General features: G+C 42.0%; 1 protein-coding gene across 1 annotated transcript in view; it reads left to right on the top strand.

The window, feature by feature from the left end:
• The window catches only part of LOC311189564 (cohesin subunit SA-2-like), a 66,498-nt gene that overhangs the window by 2,414 nt on the left and 43,365 nt on the right, over positions 1–20,719 (top strand). The window contains exons 2-10 of the mRNA XM_084261236.1: positions 2,361–2,445; positions 3,737–3,883; positions 5,853–5,949; positions 7,266–7,342; positions 12,482–12,553; positions 14,723–14,927; positions 16,020–16,171; positions 17,853–17,926; positions 18,368–18,491. Of these exons, the coding sequence (XP_084117362.1) occupies positions 2,361–2,445; positions 3,737–3,883; positions 5,853–5,949; positions 7,266–7,342; positions 12,482–12,553; positions 14,723–14,927; positions 16,020–16,171; positions 17,853–17,926; positions 18,368–18,491 (1,033 nt within the window). The remainder of the gene's footprint in view (positions 1–2,360; positions 2,446–3,736; positions 3,884–5,852; positions 5,950–7,265; positions 7,343–12,481; positions 12,554–14,722; positions 14,928–16,019; positions 16,172–17,852; positions 17,927–18,367; positions 18,492–20,719) is intronic.

Here is a 20,719-nt window from a genome sequence, read left to right as displayed (position 1 = left end):
CTCAATTATGATGCTGTACTCAAATGAAATACATTCATTTTCATTACAGGATGGAACAAGTTGCTAAACAGCACATGTAAACCATTCAGGAATATTGTTTGGAAGTGTATTGAGAGTTGTATTGAAGTATAATGCAGAAACATGTAACACATTAGTTATCACAGTGTTGGCTGGCATCTCAGTTGAAGTTCTAGTGAAATAGCACAAGTAAGAACATGTTAGTCCAGCCCTATAGTGTTGTGATCTGCTTTGAAAATCAAGAGTGAAAGGATTTAATCACGTGGGGAGAAGCAGCTCCCTGACAAACACGTTTGGATGCTTTTTGGTTGTTTATGGTCTGTAGAAGAATCAGGGAAGAGCTAGCTGGCCTCAGAAAAGCAATATGTACTCCTATCTCATGCTGCTGCTTCTTTTTCAACCAGGAAGTCTCTGGTGCATGAAATACTTAGTTTTTATTATAGCTCACAATTACAAATCAGAGAAATAATTTGAAAACTTTTGTGAACTATTGCATATAGCGTGCTGACTCAGTTATGACCTGTAGTTCAGCCCTCTCTTCTCTATAACATACTGAAGTCCAGACTATTGATGTAAGTATTGGTTCATCCTGAATTATTTCCTTGGCTTCTGTCTGTCAAACACTGCCACATTTTGAACTTCTCTGTGGCAAGGCATTCATTTAATTTTAACTTTCATGGGGCTTTTCTCTGGAGGGGAGTTAAGCACGTGCATGATAGTATTTAGAAATTTAATACATTTTGTAGATTTTTTTGGCATTTATATAGAATTTTTATAGGAGTTTTTGGAAGCCTAACTCTGTATTGCTTGTGGTAAAGTGTCCCAATAGATACAAAAAGTAAGAAGAGATGTGTTTAAGTAAAAATCACAGAATCGTAGGGGTTGGACGGGACCTCCAGAGATCATCGGGTCCAACCCCCCTGCCAAAGCAGCTTCCCAGCTCATATTGCACAGACAGTCGTCCAGATGGGTCTTGAATATATCCAGAGAAGGAGACTTCACCACCTCCCTGGGCAGCCTGTGCCAGGGCTCTGTCACCCTCACTGTGAAAAAGTTCTTCCACATGTTGGTGTGCAATTTCCTGTGCTCCAACTTACAGCCATTGCCCCTTGTCCTGTCTCCACAGACCACTGAAAAGGGGCTGGCCATTTCCCCATGTATCCCATACTTAAGACATTTATAAACATTAATAAGGTCCCCCCTTAGTCTTCTTTTCTGTAGGCTGAACAGTCCCAGCTCACTCAGTCTTTCATCATAGGGGAGATGCTTCAGGCCCTTAATCATCTTCTGTCAGAATCCTGGTCCTGCAGTTGATGCTATTCAGACTCAGGATTTGATATGCAGAGGCAGTGTCTGATGCAAACAGCTGGAAGAAGAAAAGCAGTGCTTATCTGGCATTGATTAACCTAACTGGAGTCAAACTGGCTCTGCATCCATTGCACAGTTAATTATCTAGGTTAGCCAACACTGGATATTGGAAAGTAGCTGTATCTGACTTTAATATGATAGAATATTTTTCTCCTCTGTAAAAGTCACATGTTACTACACTCTCTTATTGCTGCAGTATCACAAAAATGGAAGTGACTGTACACTCTCGTATTTACTTTCTTTTTCTGCCTCTTTATAGTACAAGTCAGCTGGCTGCCTGTCCTGGCCACTGTAGTTTAAAAGGAGGCTGTAGCAGCCAGCTACTGGTGCTGGACCTGCTGCAAAAGGGGGATCCAGTTCGTCTGCTCAAACGTGACCTTTGGCAAAGCATATAGTTAGCTTGGGAGGGATGAAAATTGGCATAATTTCATTACAGGGAAATGTATGGCTTCAGATCTCCCAGAAGGTGCATTTTATTTCATATTAGCAATGACCTGTAAATTAAATTTGTGTCTTTTTTTTTAAATTCAGGATGTTTTATAGACAGTTTTATAAACAGTTTCTTCCTCTCATTTTAAATTGTAGATCCATGAAATTTTGCTAACTTGTTTTGCATAGGGCACCCACAAAGTAAATGCATACTTGTGTAATTGATCTGTAGTGCAAAGCTGTTAAGTCAACAAAGACTGCCTTAAGTCAACATCAGTTTTCTGTTTCACTTACTTTCTACTTCCTTGATATCTTTGATAGTTTTGTTAGTTTTCTAACTGTATTATATCTTACAGGAAACTCCATAGTATAAAAAAGGGCCCAAATTTATCTTTATCGGTTTGGTTTTTTAGTAACAAAATGACATAACTTCCACGTGATTCACTAAAAATACTCATGCTTTTATTTTTTTCTGTTGCTTGTACTGAAGTGTGTAGTTCTGTGTTGTCACTGCTAACCCCTTCAGCATGTTTGTTATGCTTCAGAGAGAATGCTGTCCATGATGAGACTGTGCCTGAGTCTGCTGTGCAGAATGGCAGCAGTGTGAGAAATGGCAACCTGAAAACACCAGTAAGTTGATTTTCATTTAAAATTTTTTTATTATTAATATGTAATTAATTTTCTGTCTCATTCAGTTGTTACCAAATCGAGTACTGCATAAACCAATCACAGAATCACTAGATTGGAAAAGACTGTTGAGATCAAGTCCATCCATACCTGTCCTCTACTAAACCATTTCCCTGACACCTCATCTACTCGTCTTTTAAATACATGCAGGGTTGGTGAGTCAACCACCTCCTCGAACCTGCCCTGGTGCAGCTTGACCCCATCCCCCCTGGTCCTATCACCTGTCACTTGGGGGAAGAGACCAACACCCATCTCTCTACAACCTCCTTTCAGGTAGCTGTAGGAGTCGGTAAGGTTCCCCTTCTTCTCCAGGCTAAACAACCCCAGCTTCCTCAGCTGCTCCCTGTAAGGTTTGCTCTCCAAAGCAGCCCCTTCACCAGCTTGGTTGCCCTTCTCTGGATACTCTTCAGGGCCTCGATGTCTGTCCTGCAGTGAGGGGCCCAGAACTGAACACAGCACTCGAGGTGCAGCCTCACCAATGCCGAGTACAGGGGCACAATCACTTCTGTGAACCTGCGCCGGCCTTGCTGTTTCTGATACAAGCCAAGATGCCATTGGCCTTCTTGGCCACCTGGGCACACTGCTGGCTCATATTCACTCATCAGTCAACCAACAGCCCCAGTTCCTTCTCTGCCAGGCAGCTTTCTAGCCATTTTTCTCCCCAAGCCTGTAGCGCTGCACGGGGTCATTACTGTATCGTAATACAGTGCATCTAAAATCTGGTCACTGGGTAGAGCTTGACCCCCCCTCCCAAATTTGATTGGCATGAGCGCCTTGATGCTGTCTTTTGAACAGTCAGTTCATTTCAGCATATGTTCTTCCTTAGCTGTGCATTGTATGCAGCTGATGTTAATTTGCAGGTTGTGAGTGCAAAGATCTAGAAGAGCATCTGTGCTTGCTGTTTGTTCTTCAGAATTACAGCTGCCGTGAGAAATGCCTTCCGGGTAGCACACAACTGTTCAGAAGCTTCTTTCCCCTCAGACCTTCCTGTGCTTACGAGTCACTGTTGAGAAAAAAATTCAAACTGGTAAATCCTTTCTTTCATCCCCTTCTAGTGTGGTCGTGTTGGATAAGGCTTTATCAGCTGTCCTTGAGGCTTAGAAGCTAGCGCCCTGGGGAAGCCGTTACAACGGGAGTAAAACAAACATGTTATTAGGCGATAATTTAGGTGTCTGTGGATGGATGTTACAGGTCAAGTTTGCTCAACACGCTTTCTGTGCTTGACTCGTTTCAGAGAGAGAAACGGAAGGTCCGGAAGCAGTGTGAAAACGTAAGGAGGAATTCTTCTGGCAGCAGACGAGTGAGCCAGCTGCAGAATGGAGAAGTGGTTGAGGCAGTTACCCTGTTTGAAGTGGTTAGCATGGGGAAGCAGGCCATGCAGGTATTTCTGGCTCTGAATTCTCAGAGGGGTTGGTGAAGGGAAGGTGGATTAACAGTGGTCATTTCAGTTACTTATACTCCTGAGAATTGAAATATGGTTCTGTTTTGGTGTAAATGGGGGAGGAACACGTTTGATTGGAAAACTCTTATGAGCATGGCTCTTAAAGAGTGCATTTTCAAGAAATTAGTGAAAAAGTAGCTGTCAGATACGTAGAAAGAAGATGGAAGTATGTACTTAAACCAGTCTTCCTTCCTAAAGCAGTATCCGAACAGATGAAAATAGAATGATTTGGAAAAATATAGGAAAGGTTTACCAGTAGAGGATTTTGGCTGTTCAGGATTCTGAAAAGCAGGCATCATTTTTTCCTGGGACCTTGCTTTTTGGTGTATTTTTTTACCCCCATTCTAATGATGTTTGACAGCAGGTTCACTGTGCATCAGTGTAGGTAGCAACCTTTTTCAGAGTGATGAAGCCCACCTACCTATATCCTGTGAACATAGGGGGTATGTTATGTTTGTTATGTGTGTGAAGAATTAAAGCCTGGAACTCCAAGTATTTTTATGCAGGGTTATACGTAGTGCCTGTGAGCTGAGTGTATGTGTGCACACCTGAAAAGTACAATAATATTTTGGATGCAAAAACCTTAGTTTTTCCAAGATGTCTGTGTGGATGGACATTTGCTATACCATAGCTGTGTATAACTTCAGTGCAGCTTCTGCTGTGCAAAGCAAAAGTTAAAGGCTTGGAAAAGCAGGAGCTTGAGTCCAGGCTGCTGCTAGAAGTCATGAGATCTGTGGGCACTACAGGTGGGTTAAAGCCTGCATGGCTTGTCCCAGCAGGTTTGTGCCACATACACTGTAGGCTGTAGTGCTGTAGAAATTTGGAGAGTTTGGTTTTGTTTTTTTTTTTTCTTTAGCTTAAGAGTAGCATGTGAACTGTTTCAGATTCCTGCACAAATCAGGTGCCGGAGATAAAAACTCCCAGGAACCGTTAATAGTTTTAATTATTAGGTGACGCGGAGGTGGGTTATGTTTCTGTTTAAGTTGTTGTTTAACCCCAGCACAGCCACTTGCTCACTCCCCTCTGGTGTGATGGGGGAAAGAAACAGAAAGGTTAAAGTGAGAAAACTTATGGATTGAGATAAAGAGAATTTTAATAGGTAAAGAAGCAGGTCATGCACAGAAGCGAAGCAAGATAAGGCATTAATTTGTCTCTTCCCATGGGCAGGCAGGTGTTCAGCCACCTCTGGGAAAGCAGGGTTCCATCAAGCGTAATGGTGACTTGCAAAGACAAATGCCATCACTCCAACCTATCCCACTCACTCCCTCTTCCCCCAATTTTATATGCTGAGCATGACATCATATGGTACGGAGCATCCCGTTGCCCAGTCAGGGTCAGTTGCCCTGGCTGTGTTCCCTCCCAACTCTTTTTGCACCCCCAGCCTACTCACTGGTGGGATGGGGTGAGAAGCAGGGTGAGGGCCTTGGCTCTGTGTGGGCACTGCTCAGCAGTAACAAAAACATCTCTGTGTTACCAACCCTGTTTCCAGCACAGCTCCAAAACACAGCCCTGTACCAGACACTGTGATGAAAATTAACTTTCCCAACCAAAAGCAGTACAGAGGTAAAACTGCTACCTCAGCACCGACAAGAAATCAGGAGGATGTTTTGGGTTGGCTTTTTGTATATTAAAATGATTAAAGCTCAGGGTATTTTCCCTGTTTCTGTGAATGGCAACATTGCCCAGAGCAGAACGTGTGAGTGAACAGGTGAAGACTTCGTTCTGCCCCAGAAGGAATCTTTTGCATTGGCTTTAGAAATGGAATTAAATAATGTGGAGTTTATTCCCATTTTTGTAATTTAATGGAGATGGAACAATGATAGTTGGTGTCTTCATTGTGGGTGTCCTCAGTGGAGTGCAGCATGCTGTGTTCAGCTCCTGACTAATGAGTTTGTTTAATCTGTTCCAGTCTGTAGTAGATGACTGGGTTGAAGCTTATAAACAAGACAGGAATGTGGCACTGCTTGATCTGATCAACTTCTTCATTCAGTGCTCAGGCTGTCAAGGTACGTTACCCTCTTTGTAGCCCTTTCCATTGTTTGGGGATGAGAATACTCTGCAGTGTGCTTTCTAAAGTGGGATTTTTCTTTTTAGTAAATCATGTACTCATGATCTGTACTATTTGCTAAGACAAACTCCAGATGGGCAGTACTAACAGGAAAGAATGTCGCTGGTTAAATTCTGTGACTCCTGTGTTTACAGTATGCCAACTCTGAGCTGTGTTTGAACATGGTTTGCAAGGTCGGGTTTCTGAAGTGGCAGAATCCCTGCATAGGGAAGATGTTTTTGTTGACCATTGTAATTAAAATCCACTGTTTAGATTGCCATTTGTTCTGTAATTTCCTAGTCCCTTTTGTTTTGCTCTTATCTTTGAAAATAAACAACTAGCAAATTTGCTAGCACCTGCTTTGGTGGCTAGGAAAGGAATCTTTTGCCTCATTGTGGTTACTTTTACTAGAGGGTTGTGAAGCTGTCTTTCATAACAAACATTGGCACAGTGACTTCTAGGAATGGTTTGCTAGTGAAATGCTTCAGAATGGCAAGTAAGAGTTTTAAGAAGACTGTTGTATTAGTTTGCAAATTCTGAGTGCATTTAAACAGCTGGAATGTGCCTTTTACACTTGAAAATTTTTTTTCCAGATTTTTGACTAATGTGACGTCTTTTATACAAAATGTTTTGCTGTCTTTGACTACTAGTTGGCAAAATTTTAGTAAATCCTTGAAGCAAATGAGTGAATAGAGAGAACAGATGTGCCAAACAGCACAGGGCAGATTTCTCTAGTGTGAGTTTCAGTTTTGGTTCATCAGTGTTTTATACTAAAAAATAATTTAACTGAAAGCTGAAGAGGGATTTCTTGCAAGGGCATGTAGTGATAGGACAAGGGGTAATAGTTTTAAACTGAAGGAGGGTATGTTTAGATTAGATGTAAGGAAAAAAAGTCTTAACTAGTGATGGTGACCAGGTGGTCACTATGTGGTGAGGCCCTGGCACAGGCTGCCCAGAGAAGCTGTGGCTGCTTCCTCTCTGGCAGTGTTCAAGGCCAGGTTGGATGGGGCTTTGGGCAACCTGGGCTAGTGGAGGATGTCCTTGCCCATGGCAGGTGGGGTGGAACTAGATGGTCCTCAGGGTCTCTTCCAACCCAAACCAGCCTGCGATTCTGTGAATTTATGCCTCCCTGTATGTTTTCTGAAAACAGAGATAAACAGCCTGTGTGTTCCTTTCTTGAGGTTTCTAAATTTAAAATGAAGCCCTTGCTATGGTTTGAACTTGATTAATGTAATATTGTCAGTAATTCTTCTTTTGAAAACCTTACTTCTCCAGGCATGGTAACAGCAGAGATGTTTCAGAGTTTGCACAAGAAGGATGTCATGCAAAAAATGACGGAGACCTTTGATGAGGTAGGCACAGCTTTGATTTTGCGTGACTCTTTCATATAAACAATATACTTTTACCTTACTAGCCAACGTGGCTAGAGTTCTTGCTGCTTATCAGGAGCTGAGTCCCACTTTCTACCTTTAGGAAAATAAGCCTAGTTTTGACAAGAGAACTTTAGTGCTTTAATGACCCATTTTAGCAGCAGTGGGATTTTCTTTTTTTCTTTTTTTTTTCTCTGTGTGTGTGTCTAAGTTACATTTATTTTCAGAGTTTTGTTAGGGCTGGCTAACTGCAACCTGCCTGAACATGGCTTTCTCTTAGGAGTCCTTTTGATAGCAACTTTATAGAGGAGAATATTACCTGATGTTGCAACAGGCAAATGGTTCCTTGGTGCTTGGTTGATAGGACCTTTTAAAAATCCTATCGTGTACTACTGATGATATTTTTAAGTTAATAACTTAATATTTTATTCTGTTTTAGTGACAGTATTATTGAATTACGACTTGTTATTTCATGATAGAAGAAAAATGCATTTCTGGTTTTTTCATTGTAAAAACAATAGTATCTCATTTCTTGAGGATTGTTAAGAAAAATTCATACCTTTGCAATACTCTTTTCCTGTTTGAGAGCTTCTTGGCTAATTATAACATTATAACATTTTCTGCAGTGTTCTCACAGTTGCTTCTGTGCTTTTTTTCCCACTGTATTTGCCACCTCTGAATAGATTTGTCAAGTGGCAGCCATCAACCTTGCTTTAATTGAGCATCTCTCAAAGACCAGCTGCTGTAGAAATTCCCACAGAGAATGAATTTGCCAACATGGCTTTCTTCATTTCAGAAGCATAGTAGCACTTGGGCTAATTTTTGACAGAAACGATCCGATATGTGTCTGGCCATATGAATTACTAATCTGGCACTTCTTTCCTGACTAAATTAGTCCTGAATAGCACTCATGATACGGTAGGCACTCTGGAAGGTGGAAAGATGTGATTATTGTTATCAGCCTGAGTGTATTACAGCTCTGTAACCTTCTCACCTGTCCTGATGCACAAAAAGGAAGGTTCTTCAGTTGCCTTAGAAGTGCTATTCTGCATGCTAAAAAAACAAAGTAACTTTTGTTTTGGAGCAGTATTGTAACATGCTAGCCTAGTGAAGCGTTTTACCGATGGAAGGAATTAGTAGTTCCTGTGTGAGATGATCTTTGTCTCTTTTTTTTTTTCTTTAATTCTAAATCCAGTGAATTCTGAAATTCCTTGTTTGTTTTTCGATAAACTGACTCTAAAAAAGCTTCTAGAGTTACTTACCCAGAGTTAAGTACTTTTGACAACGCTGCCTGTCAGCTTGTTTCACTTACTTGATATGTTGTGACTAGTATTAAGGCAGTATTAATATAGAAAAAAAGTTGAAGCAACTGTTTTTGTTTACCATGGTTATTAGGTGATAGAAACGCTTGAGGATTAAATAAATTTCTTTTTCAGCAGAAGCAAGAGCAAGGTATCTTGTTATTTTCAAGAGAGTTGTAGGTGTGTCATCTTTTCCATAAATAAGATGGAAATGTCTCTTACTGCTTTAGTTGAGAGGTAGTGCCATATGGGACTATTGTGGTTTAAAAAAATATTTTTGGAAAACAAATGCTAATAGTAGTGAAAGTAGTAATGAGAGTAGAGAATATTACTAGGTATCTGTTTGAGTCCTCATCTTGCCTTTTTATGTTGTTTGTTTATAGCAGTCTGTGGTGGTTTAGCCCTGGCTGGAGGCTAGATACCCCCCAAAATCAGTCTATTTGTCCCCTTCTTAGTTGGACAGGGGAGATAATATGTATTAAGAGGCTCAGGAGTCAAAATAAGGACAGGGAGAGACCACTCTGTCATCAATGACGTGGGCAAAACAGACTCAACACAGAGTGAAGAAGAGAGAAACTACCTACTTTATTACACTACACTACAAAGAACAGTGAAGAAACTGGAGCTGGGAGTGTGACCAAATCTTAAGACAAAGCAACCAGATCTTAAAACACTTTCTCCCCACCACTCCCTCCTTAGCAGACTTTAGTCAGGGTTTTTGCTCCCTTCTTCAGGTGGGGGCAGGGACTGGGGAAATGGGGTTCTCAGTAGCACCTTCCCCCCACCCCTCCATTCTAAGCAGACTTTCCTTTAGCCATGATCTTGCTCCCTTCTTCCCCCCAGTCGTGGCACAGGGGGGCAGGGACTGAGAAAATGGGATTCTCAGTCACTTCTTCATGAGCTGTTTTCTTTTTCCAGATCTTAAAACTCCTCTAAACTCCTCCCCCTCTCCCTTCTTAGCAGACTTCACTCTAGACGTGATTTCACTCCCTTCTTCCCTGCCCCCATTGTGGCATGGGGGGGACAGGGACTGGGAAAATGGGGGCTTTGGTCAGTTCCTTGCAAGTTGGTTTCCTTCTCAGCCCGGGGTTGGGGGGGCATTCATTCCACACCCTACCCCTGCTGCACTGTGGGGTCTCACCCACGGGACACAGTCCTCCACAAACTTCTCCAATGTGAGTCTCTTCCCCCAGGGCTTCATCTATTCACCAGCTGCCCTGGCGTGGGTCACTGCTATGGTGGGCAGTCATAAATCACAATGTCTCTCAGTCCCAGTCCTACATGGGGTCACCAGCCTCCCCCAGCAAACCTGTTCCGGTGCAAATCTCTCTCTCACTCATCTCTGTGTTTCTGTTTCTCTCCATGGGCTGCAAATGCTGGCAGAGGCTTGCTCTGACGTAGGGTCACAGCATCTCCTGTATGTCTCTACCTGCTCCATCCAGCATGGAGCCTCTCCATGGGCTGCAGGTGGGGTCTCAGCCTTTTCCATGGGCTGTGGGGGGACACTCACTCCACCATGGGTTTCTCCACGGGCTGCAGGGACATCTTTCTCTCTGGCACCTGGGTCGCTTCCTCCCTGCCCTCCCTGGCCTTGGTGTCTGCACAACTCATTACATCTTCTTGCTCCCTTCTCCAGTGGAAAAATGCAGCTGCTTCTGGGTTGTTTTCTCCTATATGTGATTCTCAGAGGCGCTGTGACTATCTCTCAGCTGCAACTTTGGCCCGTGTTTACAGTCTGGAAAAACTGTAACTGCTGCTTGCAAAAGCCATCTAGGCAGCACAGCTACACAAAACTGCAACACAAGGTTGTTAGGATTACTTTAGCACAGAATTTATGATTAAGAATGGCATAGGATTCCTACAAGCAGAATCAATGTAGTACAATCTATAAGTAACATAATCCAGATTTTATAATCCAATTTATGATTTATCACCTGAGTAATACAGAATGTTGTACAATTTAACTTACGCTTTTTAATCACCTGGACCCTCTGTAGATTGGGTCAGATCTTTGTATGTGTTTTGTTGTATCAATACAGCAATCATAATCTAGACTTGAAAGTCATAATGAATTACTCAGCTCAGTCCTCAGAGGAAGCTGGTGACTGTGAAGGCATTCTTGCCACCAGTGAGATCTGTGACAGGGAAGTCACGGATCTCACTGTCCACCAGCAGCTCCAGTCAAGTTCACCACTTAGGCCTCCCAAGTGATTGATTTTATGGGCAGTGCTCTGCATGCTGTTATGCTTCCCTGGTCTGTGATGAGTCATCACCACCTGGCTGTCTGGGCGCTTGGGACCTTCCCTTACCAGGGAGCAATCACCCAGGAACCTTGTGGCTGGTGGGGAGGGGAAGAAGAAATCTATTTCATTTGTCTACTTGGTTCACACGGCCTGTAGGGTCTGATAGTGAGGGAGAGGGAATGAATACATGATCTGCTCAGTCACAGAGAATGGCAGCTTGCCTTGTCTGCTAACCACGTTACCAGGGTGCTGGTCACATGTGGCACCGCTGGGCAGCCTGCTCTGGCCAACTCAGCTTGAGCAGATGGGGTTAGATTAGATGATCTCAAACAGTCCCTCCTAACTTGAGTCTTTCTGTGATTCCGTGGAAACTTGTACTGGTGTTGAAAGCAGCAGATACCTTTAATGTGGTGTCCTGGTTCCGGCTAGGAGGGAGCACAGGTGATCTGAGCTGGCTGGGGGTGTTTGACGCACCATGTGAGGTCATGCCCCCGCAAAAGGGACTGGTTGTGGAGGGCTGGGTCCGCATGGCTCCAGGACATCCGGAGTGTGGTCTGATGTGATGCTGGTTGCCACATCGGTACAGTGCTGTGTGTTACCGCTGTGTGTGAGCTCTGTCCCCAGCGCTGTTGCTGTCATTCCCTTCTCCCTACACTGTCCCACCCCACGGGGGCTTCTGTCTATCTGTCCTCCCATCCTGCTGGGAGTGGAGGGGTAGCAAGGGGTTTGGGGCACTCAGCTGTGTCTGAGCCACAGCATGCAGCAGTTCGGAGGCATTTGTTTCCTCTTTGAGGGCCACAGTATTCCTCAGAGGAGAGACAGGCTTGCCTTTAGGACCCTTTATAAAAAACTATTCTGTTTCTCCCTTCTGCATTTCTTCCCTGTGTGTGGTAGTTTATTTCTTGCAGCAGTTCTTTGGCCTTTTGTAGGTTTCCTTGCCTCTCCCATTTTGTTGCTGAAATGCTCAGCAATGGAAGAATTAAATTCGATGCATAACTGTACAGATGGGGATAGGAAGGCTCGTGCTTCACTGAGTGTGTGATAAAGGACTGGACACTTTATGCCTTTTGTCTGGGGCTACTGCAGAGTTGAGGAAACATCTCTGAAGCAAGTCACACTAGTGCTGAAAATGTTTCTCTCTAATTTGAAAAGCTCAGAATGATTTTTCTAGTGTTTGATGCTTTACAGTACCTAGTTACTAAGTGTTGTAAAGGGATTTATACTTAGATTTGCCAGAGAGGTGTATCTTAGAATTAGTAATGAGGGTTATACCTTGTGTGTGTTTGCTTAGAAATTTTGAAACCAAATTGTCTCTTACTTGTAGCAAGAAAACTCAGGTTTCATATAGGTGTGTTTTTTCTTCTGTCATAGGTCATAAATAAAAATGAGATGAGAAAGGATAAGATTGTATATTGTATGTTTAGCGTGTTGGATTGTATAAGCCACCTGTAATACAAATTGCCTTAGGTTTTAATAGCCTTCTAAATATGATGCATGGGTTATGATGTTTTTGTCTTTACGAATTAACTGTGTCACTTCATCAGAAAGCTTTTAAAATCTTGTCTTGTGCATTACAGGAAACAGGATTGCAGTATAAGAAGTTTGTGGCCTTTCCCTGGATCCTGACAGTTACTTGGCCGGTGGATATGGTGAGGCTCTTGTAGTTCCCCACAACTGTAGCATAGCATTTGCTGTGACTGTATTTCCCATTTCCAGTGGGGGCAAATGCATCAAAACTGGTTATCCTAAACTGTGTGTTAGTGAATGGAGATAGTTGTGCTTCTGAGGTCTGCTTCATCCGGTCTGTTTTAGACTTCTGGTTTGGAATGAACACACATTTCCAAAGTGCCTGGGTTTTGCTGTTGATTTCAAAGGGAGGTGAAGGTGGCTCATTCAGTTGGGTGTGATGAATTGTTCCTGTAGCATTTTCAATAGACTGATGTATGTCAAGTTGCAGTTGTGTCCAAGAGCATTCCCCATCCCGTCCAGCAAACTCTGCGTGCACCCATATGCACACAGAGGTTTAGGCAGGCAGGTTTGTTCAAAAGCTTGTTTCATCAAAGCATTCCCTTGCAAACGTTTGTTTCATTGGAAGACTACTTTGAGAACAGAAACAGCTTTTCTGTAATGCTCTGAGCACTTGCAGCATTGTGGGGAATTCATCCTAACTCCTCATTGGTGTTTTACTTTGACTATCCTATCTTTCCATTGACTCTGTATGAGAGAAAGAAACGTTTCCAGCATGAGTCAAAGCAGTGGCCTCTGAGTGATTTGAATGGTTCTGTGGAAGAATCTGGTTAAGCCCTAATCTGACTTGGTTTCTAGAAGTAGAATTGCTGCTCTCTACTGGGCATGGGGGGAATCTAAGGGAGACTAAGTTGAAGTGCCTAGTTTAGGTGGTGTGCCCGTTGTGCTGTCTATGTATTTACAGTGTCCAGATATGATATACATGGACAGTAGAAATGCTTTTAAAAAGCGAGGTGTCTTCCTGTATATGCTGCTTCTCAGATTGAGGAGTAAGCTCCTGTGGTCAAGTAGGTATTTCCTGAAGTTGTAGGTTGTATTTCTGCTGTCTGCATCATGATCACTGAGTACTTACTGGGGCCCACTGGGGACTTCCCTTTCTGTCTTGGCACTTGCTACTACTGTTCAGCTCTGAACTGACTCTTGCAACCTGGTCAGGAACACAGCCCAGATTCCAAATTTCCAGTATGGATTGGGTCATGGTCAGCCCTGACATCAGTCTACACAGTTACAAGAGGAGAGCATAAAGTGCACTTTGTAAGTACAGGAGGTTATTCTGTGTGTGAAGCTGCAGGTAAGAATACATATGAGAAGGTGTTTGATGGACTGAAGGACCAACAGAGTGTGGCCTGCCTTCCTTCAGGACTATGTTTTCCATAATGAGCAAAGTTTTGGAATTCCCTAGCTCCTGGAAACTATCAGGATGCAAATGAATATTCAGAGCCATTCCTGGGATCTGTGAGGTGCAAATTAAATAAACATTCACAGTGCCTGAGGTTGCCATCTACAAAGTCTTCCTAGTGTGCCCTTCACGTGAGGCACGTCATTTTGTGTGAGGAGTCATTCAAGCAGCCATCTGTCTGCTTTCTTCCTGGCAGTATCAACTGCACTGGGAATGCTCCTGTGGCTTTATTGTAAGCTTTATTGCTTTTTGCATAATGTCAGAGGTGCTGCTTATTTACTGTTGTGTAGAGTTTTTCAGAGACTTGGGTGCTGGTTCTGTGATTCAGTATTTTTCATTAAGCTGTAGCCTGATAGCTTAAGCTGGCAGTGCTGCTGTGGAGAGATGTTTATTTTCACTTCCCCAGTGTTAAATCTTTTAAGACACACTGATATAATTACATGCTTAACCATCTTGGGAAACTGATGCCACTGAACAACAATTTGGCAAAGCAGCTGCTCTTTTTCAGTCACTTCAGTTTCCTCCTGGATTTGATTGTGATCTTGGAAGGACAGGGAAGTAGGGAAGTGCTACTGCCTGTGAGGAAGAGGCCAGGAGTGCTCGTGGCTTGTGCCAGTGAGAGTTACGGTGCTGTAGTTTCACATGCTCTTTCCAACCTGTTGGTGCACAGCTGCCTGACATACATTGTGTCCAGATGTGCAGCTCTAAGGAGGCTGGTTTGTGTCTGTGTTTGCTTATAACCTAGTTGCAAGTACCTACTTGACCATGAAAGAAGTTACTGGGGAACTGAAGTGAAGATGACTGTGAGCCAAACTTTCTTTGACACTCAGTGAGAGAGGTGTAAGTGGTGTGCACAAACAAAACTAATTATTGTGTCTTCTTTCTTGTGCAGGACAATGAAGACTACCCACTGATCAGAACAGGACCCTATTGGAAGAAGTTCAAGGCCAATTTCTGTGAATTCATTGCAGTGCTTGTCCAGCGGTGTCAGTGCAGCATCCTGTACGACACCTACTTGATGGACACTATCATCTCGCTGCTTACAGGCTTAGCAGACTCCGTGGTCAGAGCATTTAGACACACAAGCACTTTGGCAGGTAAAATAACTCAGAGTTGTCATAGATTGTGAGTTTTGTTGCCTTGTGTACAAGCAAACTCTCAAAATTCATAAGCTCTCTTTACTGGAGCAATTTTTCTCTCATGCACTGACAGTGTTTTCCTCCTAATGGATGTTACTGTAATATAAATAAATTCTTCCCATGTGTATCTGAATGGAATTTGGATGCTTTTATTTATGATCTAGATTTAGACCAGTTTGTCTTTCTAAAGAAAATGTTTTCATGTACCTGACATGATTACTTTTAGAATTCTGTGTTCTGATTCTTCCTTTTCTTTCCTAGTAACTAATTTTTCACAGTCAGTTTTCTATTTTGTCATTTTCCTTTCCTGCACTAATATGATGAGGTTGTATTAAATGCTTCACTTATGAAAGCTTCCTTTGTAGGGCTATTCTTCTGTTACCTGTCCAAAAAAGAACATTGCTTGTAACACTTTTTTTCATGCAACATCAGGATGCTAGAATTAGTATTTAAAATTTTTTTTCCTAAGGCCAGTAAATACCCTCTCTGCCACGTAAAGAACAGTTGAAGTATCATTTGCTCTACAGTACGCTGTTGGCTTTGAAAGCTCAGAAAAAACCCTTCTTGAAATCTGTGCAAAGCAACATCTAATGATCCTTAGAAGAACATTATTTTTTGTCAGTTCAAGTAAAATAAGATTCCCAGCTTCTTAGGCTCCAGCTTTAGTGTTGGTTGGTTTGTTTTAGGTAGCGTTTTTTGATTGCTTACTGAAAATCAGTTGGTCTACATCTCTAGATTCTTTTGCAAAAAAAAAAAATCAAAATTACATAAACTAAAAAGAGTTATCTAGCAGATTACATCTCTGACTAGACCTCTGGACAAAGGTTGTAAATTGCCAGTACTGTTACTAAGTTTTCCTTTTTTGATCACTGTCTGCCTTTAATTTAAACACTGTACTTGAAAACAAATTACTGTAATCTACTAGTGTTTGTGTTTTGGATTATAAACCAGATTTGGCTAACCATATACTTTTTGTGGTGAAGTGGTTGAATGCATTATTGCTGCACATCTGAGTTAAGCTAAGCACGTTGGGTTTGTTTTCCTTTCTAGCAATGAAACTTCTGACGGCAGTGGTAAGCGTGCAACTGAACCTTGATGTCAACAAGCACAATGCTCAAAGATTATATGAGGTGGAGAAGAAGAGGATAAGTGGCAGGAGGACCAATTACAGAGTTGACCAACTAGAGAGAAAAAGGAAAGAGGTTAGGCACTTGTCTTGTATGGGAGATGTGTGAGGATGTAAAGAGAAGGATTGCTGATAGCTTGCTTTTGGGTTACTGCAGCTCTTTAAGGTTTCTGTGTTTATCCAGTGCATGATACAGAGCAGGCTAAGTTCAGAGGTACAGCAATGATTAAGGAAATAACTGACCTGTGTACTGTTAACTTGTGATGTCTGTCCAACTAATTACTTCTCTGAATTGGCATCATTAGCCCTTGATCTATACACAGATAAGGATTTAGACACGCACATAATAGCATTAGTAGCTCTGCTGTTATGGGAGTGCAGTTTTGCATATGTTTGTACGAATTATTAGCCAAAATGTTAGTTCCTGAGCTGAATTTCAATAAATCAAAAAGGACGTGGACTAGCTGTCATCTCTGTATACTTCATGCCTTGTAAAAATGGTCTGGTGTATCTTGTCTGTTTGGTGTCTGTCACTTCTCAGCCAGACAGCTCCATATCAGCTCCCAGAGACAGGCCTGTAACTGTAAGAAATAATTCTGGCTTGAGGATGGAGGTGACTTGATGCGTGAACATCAAACATAGTCCCTGCTTTCATGACCCTAAAGTAGCTGTCTCTGTTCTGAGCTTTGGATATCCACGGACTTCTCTTACAGAACAACCTCTTTTTTGTGGAAAGAAGGGTTTCACAGAATTGTAGGGGTTGGAAGAGACCTCAAGAGATTGAGTCCAACCCCCAAATGTTAGGGGGAAAACAGAGGAAATGTGTGTCATGGGGAGAGAGGAAAAGAGAGGAAGCAAACTTGTCACCCTTGCTGATGCTGTTATGAGAATAATATTTTTATTAAATGGCTAGATTCCCAGAATTTCAAAACTAGATTTTCAGGGCTTGATTTGAACATGTGCTCATCGTGGATTAGGTGCATTTTGAAAATTCACAGAACTGTAAGGGCTGGAAGGGACCTTCAGAGATCACAGAGTCCAACCCCCCTGCCAAAGCAGGTTCCCTAGGACAGGTCACACAGGTCAGCATCCTGATGGGTCTTGAATATCTCCAGAGATGGAGATTCCACAACCCCCTGGGCAGCCTGTGCCAGGGCTCTGTCACCCTCACTGTGAAAAAGTTCTTCCACATGTTGGTGTGGAACTTCCTGTGCTCCAACTTGCTGCCATTGCCCCTTGTCCTGTCTCCACAGACCACTGAAAAGAGGCTGGCTACTTCCCTCTGTCTCCCACACTTCAGATATTTATAAATATTAATCAGATCCCTTTTCAGTCTTCTTTTCTTAAGGCTGAATAGCCCCAGTTCTTTCAGCCTTTCCTCATCAGGAAGATGCTCCAGGCCCTTAATTATTTAATTCCCTTGTCTGCCTTTGTTCCATCTCTGTTTAAGTGCATAAAAAGATAATTTGGACCTATATGTGAAGATTGCATAGTAGTTGTGCTGTATCTTTCCTTGTATTGATGGATTAAGACTCAGTATATCAAACAGGCTTGTAGTTGGTATCTGATAAATCTGTTGTCAGGATGTAGCTATGAAAAGGACAGTTGCTACTGTAGGTACAGGCCACCTGTTTTGTGTTGGTACCACATGTAAACACTGGTGATTTGCACCATAGTACTGTAAGTGCATTGATGCAAGTTTTTCTTGTGTAGTAGGTGGTGGGACCGATATTAACCTTATTCTCTTTGTGTTTCAGTATGAGCACAAGCTTCTGGAGATAGAGAACATGATGAATGCTCTTTTCAAAGGGACGTTTCTAAACCGTTATTGGTAAGAATAAAAATAAAGCTGGGAGGTGTATCTGCATTCCCAAGAAACTCTTGCTTGGATTGTCCAGATACCAGAATCAACTTAAACATCCCAGAGGCACTGATGGTGTCGTGGAAAGCGTAGCAGTTAAAGTTTTGTAAACAATCTGGGCTTACAGAAGGACCTCTCTTAAGTGTGTTTCTTTAAATTCTGCCTTCTAGCTATAGAGCAGTGTATTTGTGATTGAGAAGAGACCCAGAATTACAGAATAACTACTGTGTGAAACATTTATAGCTAAAAGTGGTCTAATTGTCTATTTAAAACATTAACATTAGTATACTTGTATAATCCCCAAAATATTACATGCTTCTGCAATTCCAGATAATAAAAATATTGCAGGTAATATATTTAATATATATTAAGGCTTTTTAATATATTAATGTTTCAGCTTTATCATTTCAGTGATGTGATTCCTGAGATCCGAGCAATTTGCATCGAAGAAATTGCCAGCTGGATGACAATATACCCAGATGCTTTTTTAAATGACAGCTACTTAAAATACATTGGCTGGATGCTGTATGACAAGGTAAAGTTTTAATCTTTCTTGCTGCTTGGGGGCAGTAGATGGGATTTTTTTTTTTATTATTATTATTTTCTTTAAAGAATCCTAACATTTAAATTCTTGGGAATAGACATTTAAGACAGTGGTGATACAAAAAAGAATTTACTTTCTTCCCCCTTTCAGGTTTTATTTTTAAAGCCATTGTAGCACTAAATAACAGAGGACATTTTTCTAGTTTTGTAGCACTGTGTCCCCCTTTGTGTGCTGTTGTCTTTGTGCTACTGAATCAGGAGCGATTACTGACTTGTAAAATGGACTATATCCTTTGATCACCTGCAGTGTCAAATGCTGACTAAACCTGTGCTTTTATATTTGATGGCTGCATTTGAACAAATAAATATTGCCTCTAGAAACATAGTCTTCAATATTACCTTTCTCATTTGGACTTAAATGGGTATGGAAAATGTTTACAGAAAATCTGGTCATTTCCCAAAGAGTTTTCTCCTTTTACTTATGGTAAGCTTGTGTTTTTCTTTTGAGACCAGTAACTCTAAAATCCCCACTTTCTCTCATGCTTCCAAAATGCATGAGACGTTTCAGGAAGGTAGGAATATTTATTCTGAATGGTACCAAAATTGGCACGCTGTACTTCTGCAGGCTACCTTTTAAAGGGTATATAGCTTCCATACAAACTCTGAAACGTCCCCGGTTTTGTGTTGGCTTCAGGTAACGCCTGTGAATGAAATTGTAGTTTACCACAAAGCCAGGAGGGGGAGCACAAAGCCTCTTGCTTCCCTGCCTTGTGCTAGGTTAACAGTTGGACTCGAAGATCTCAAAGGTCTTTTCCAATCTAAACGATTCTGATTGCTGTAAAGGTAGTGTTTAGTATTTTAGAACAACAGATCTATTGAGAAATGTGGTCTATTCCTGCATAAATTTTATCTGATCAGAACATCTTTTTTTTTTTTAGTACTTGTTCAGTTGGGAGAATTCTCAAAAGAAAAAGTCATTTTTGAGGATGATGTGCTTTGCTCCCAGTGTTGCACAGTGAAAATTAACAGCTGGTGTCTCTGATTAATACACTTAGCTCATCTAGTGTCACTTACTGGGAACTGGAAATGGTTGTTTTCTCTAGGATTTGTTATCTGAAAGCAATGCAGATGCAGGCAGAGTGAGATAAAGCAGGAAGTCTTCAGTGTTCCACCTTTGGCTGGGACCTTGTGGTGCCACTAGTGGTGGCTGCAGTCCCGCCTGTGCTCTGCAATTTGCAGCCCCTGATAAATTGCCCGATTCCAAAATGAGAGCAGGGCATTTTTGGCAGCAACAGGGGCAGCAGTGCTTTTATGTACATCTGAATGTTATTTCCCACTACTCCTCCTTAATAAGCATTTCCATTGCATCTTCTTGGGGGTGGGCAGCAAGACACTGAGATCTCCCAGAGCCAATTTTCTTTTAGAGCACAGCATAGAGAAGTTTGCCAAATCATTTAGGCCCCAGAGTGGAACAATGGCAAAAGTATTCCAACAGTGGGGGGAAAACCTGGCCAGGATCATCCACAGTGTTTTAACACAGAGATGAAGTTCAGTCATTTGGGAGGCTTTCAAGTGGAGAAGGGAGGGAGAAGTAAGTCTAAAATGAACATTCTAAGTCTCTTATTTGAACAGAATAATTCTTCCCCACGAGATGCCATTTTGCCATTATACCCTGACGTGAAACATTGTATTTTTCATGTGAAAGGCTATTTCCTAGGTGCAAGAAGATGCCTGCACCTAGGAAATAGCCTTTCACATGAAAGTGTGCAGTGGTAATATGCTCAAAGTTGCACATGATTATCTGTCTTTGGCCCAGTAAGAGCTGTGAAACAGTGCTGTAAAGATACATTTTTGAGTAGCTCACGTTCATTTGCTACAAATAACTTTTATAACTTTTTATTTTTTGAAGACCTACAACAGTTAACACTAAGCCTGACAGTTGTGCTCTGTTGAACAATGTTATGTATCTGTCCAGTCTCTGTTCAGTGCATTTGCGAAACCCAGGCACCTAACTTGTGCTCAGAGACATTAGTGTTCTTCTGAGGGAATATATGGTTACCAAATCAGCATCCAGATCCAATCAAACCAGTGCTGCTCTGAGGGGCAGGTGTTGTAGGGAAGTGCTGTGTAAAAAGTTCAGAGTTAAAGACAAGGACAATCAAGACCATGAAGAAGGCAGAACCAGCAGACAGAGAAGGCAAAGGCAATGAAAATGTAGAT

The sequence above is a fragment of the Gallinula chloropus genome (assembly GCF_964237585.1).
Source record: "Gallinula chloropus genome assembly, chromosome: 1".
Classification (NCBI taxonomy): Eukaryota; Metazoa; Chordata; class Aves; order Gruiformes; family Rallidae; genus Gallinula; species Gallinula chloropus.
Note: the sequence above shows the minus strand (reverse complement) of the source record. Positions and strands in the feature narration are given on the sequence as shown.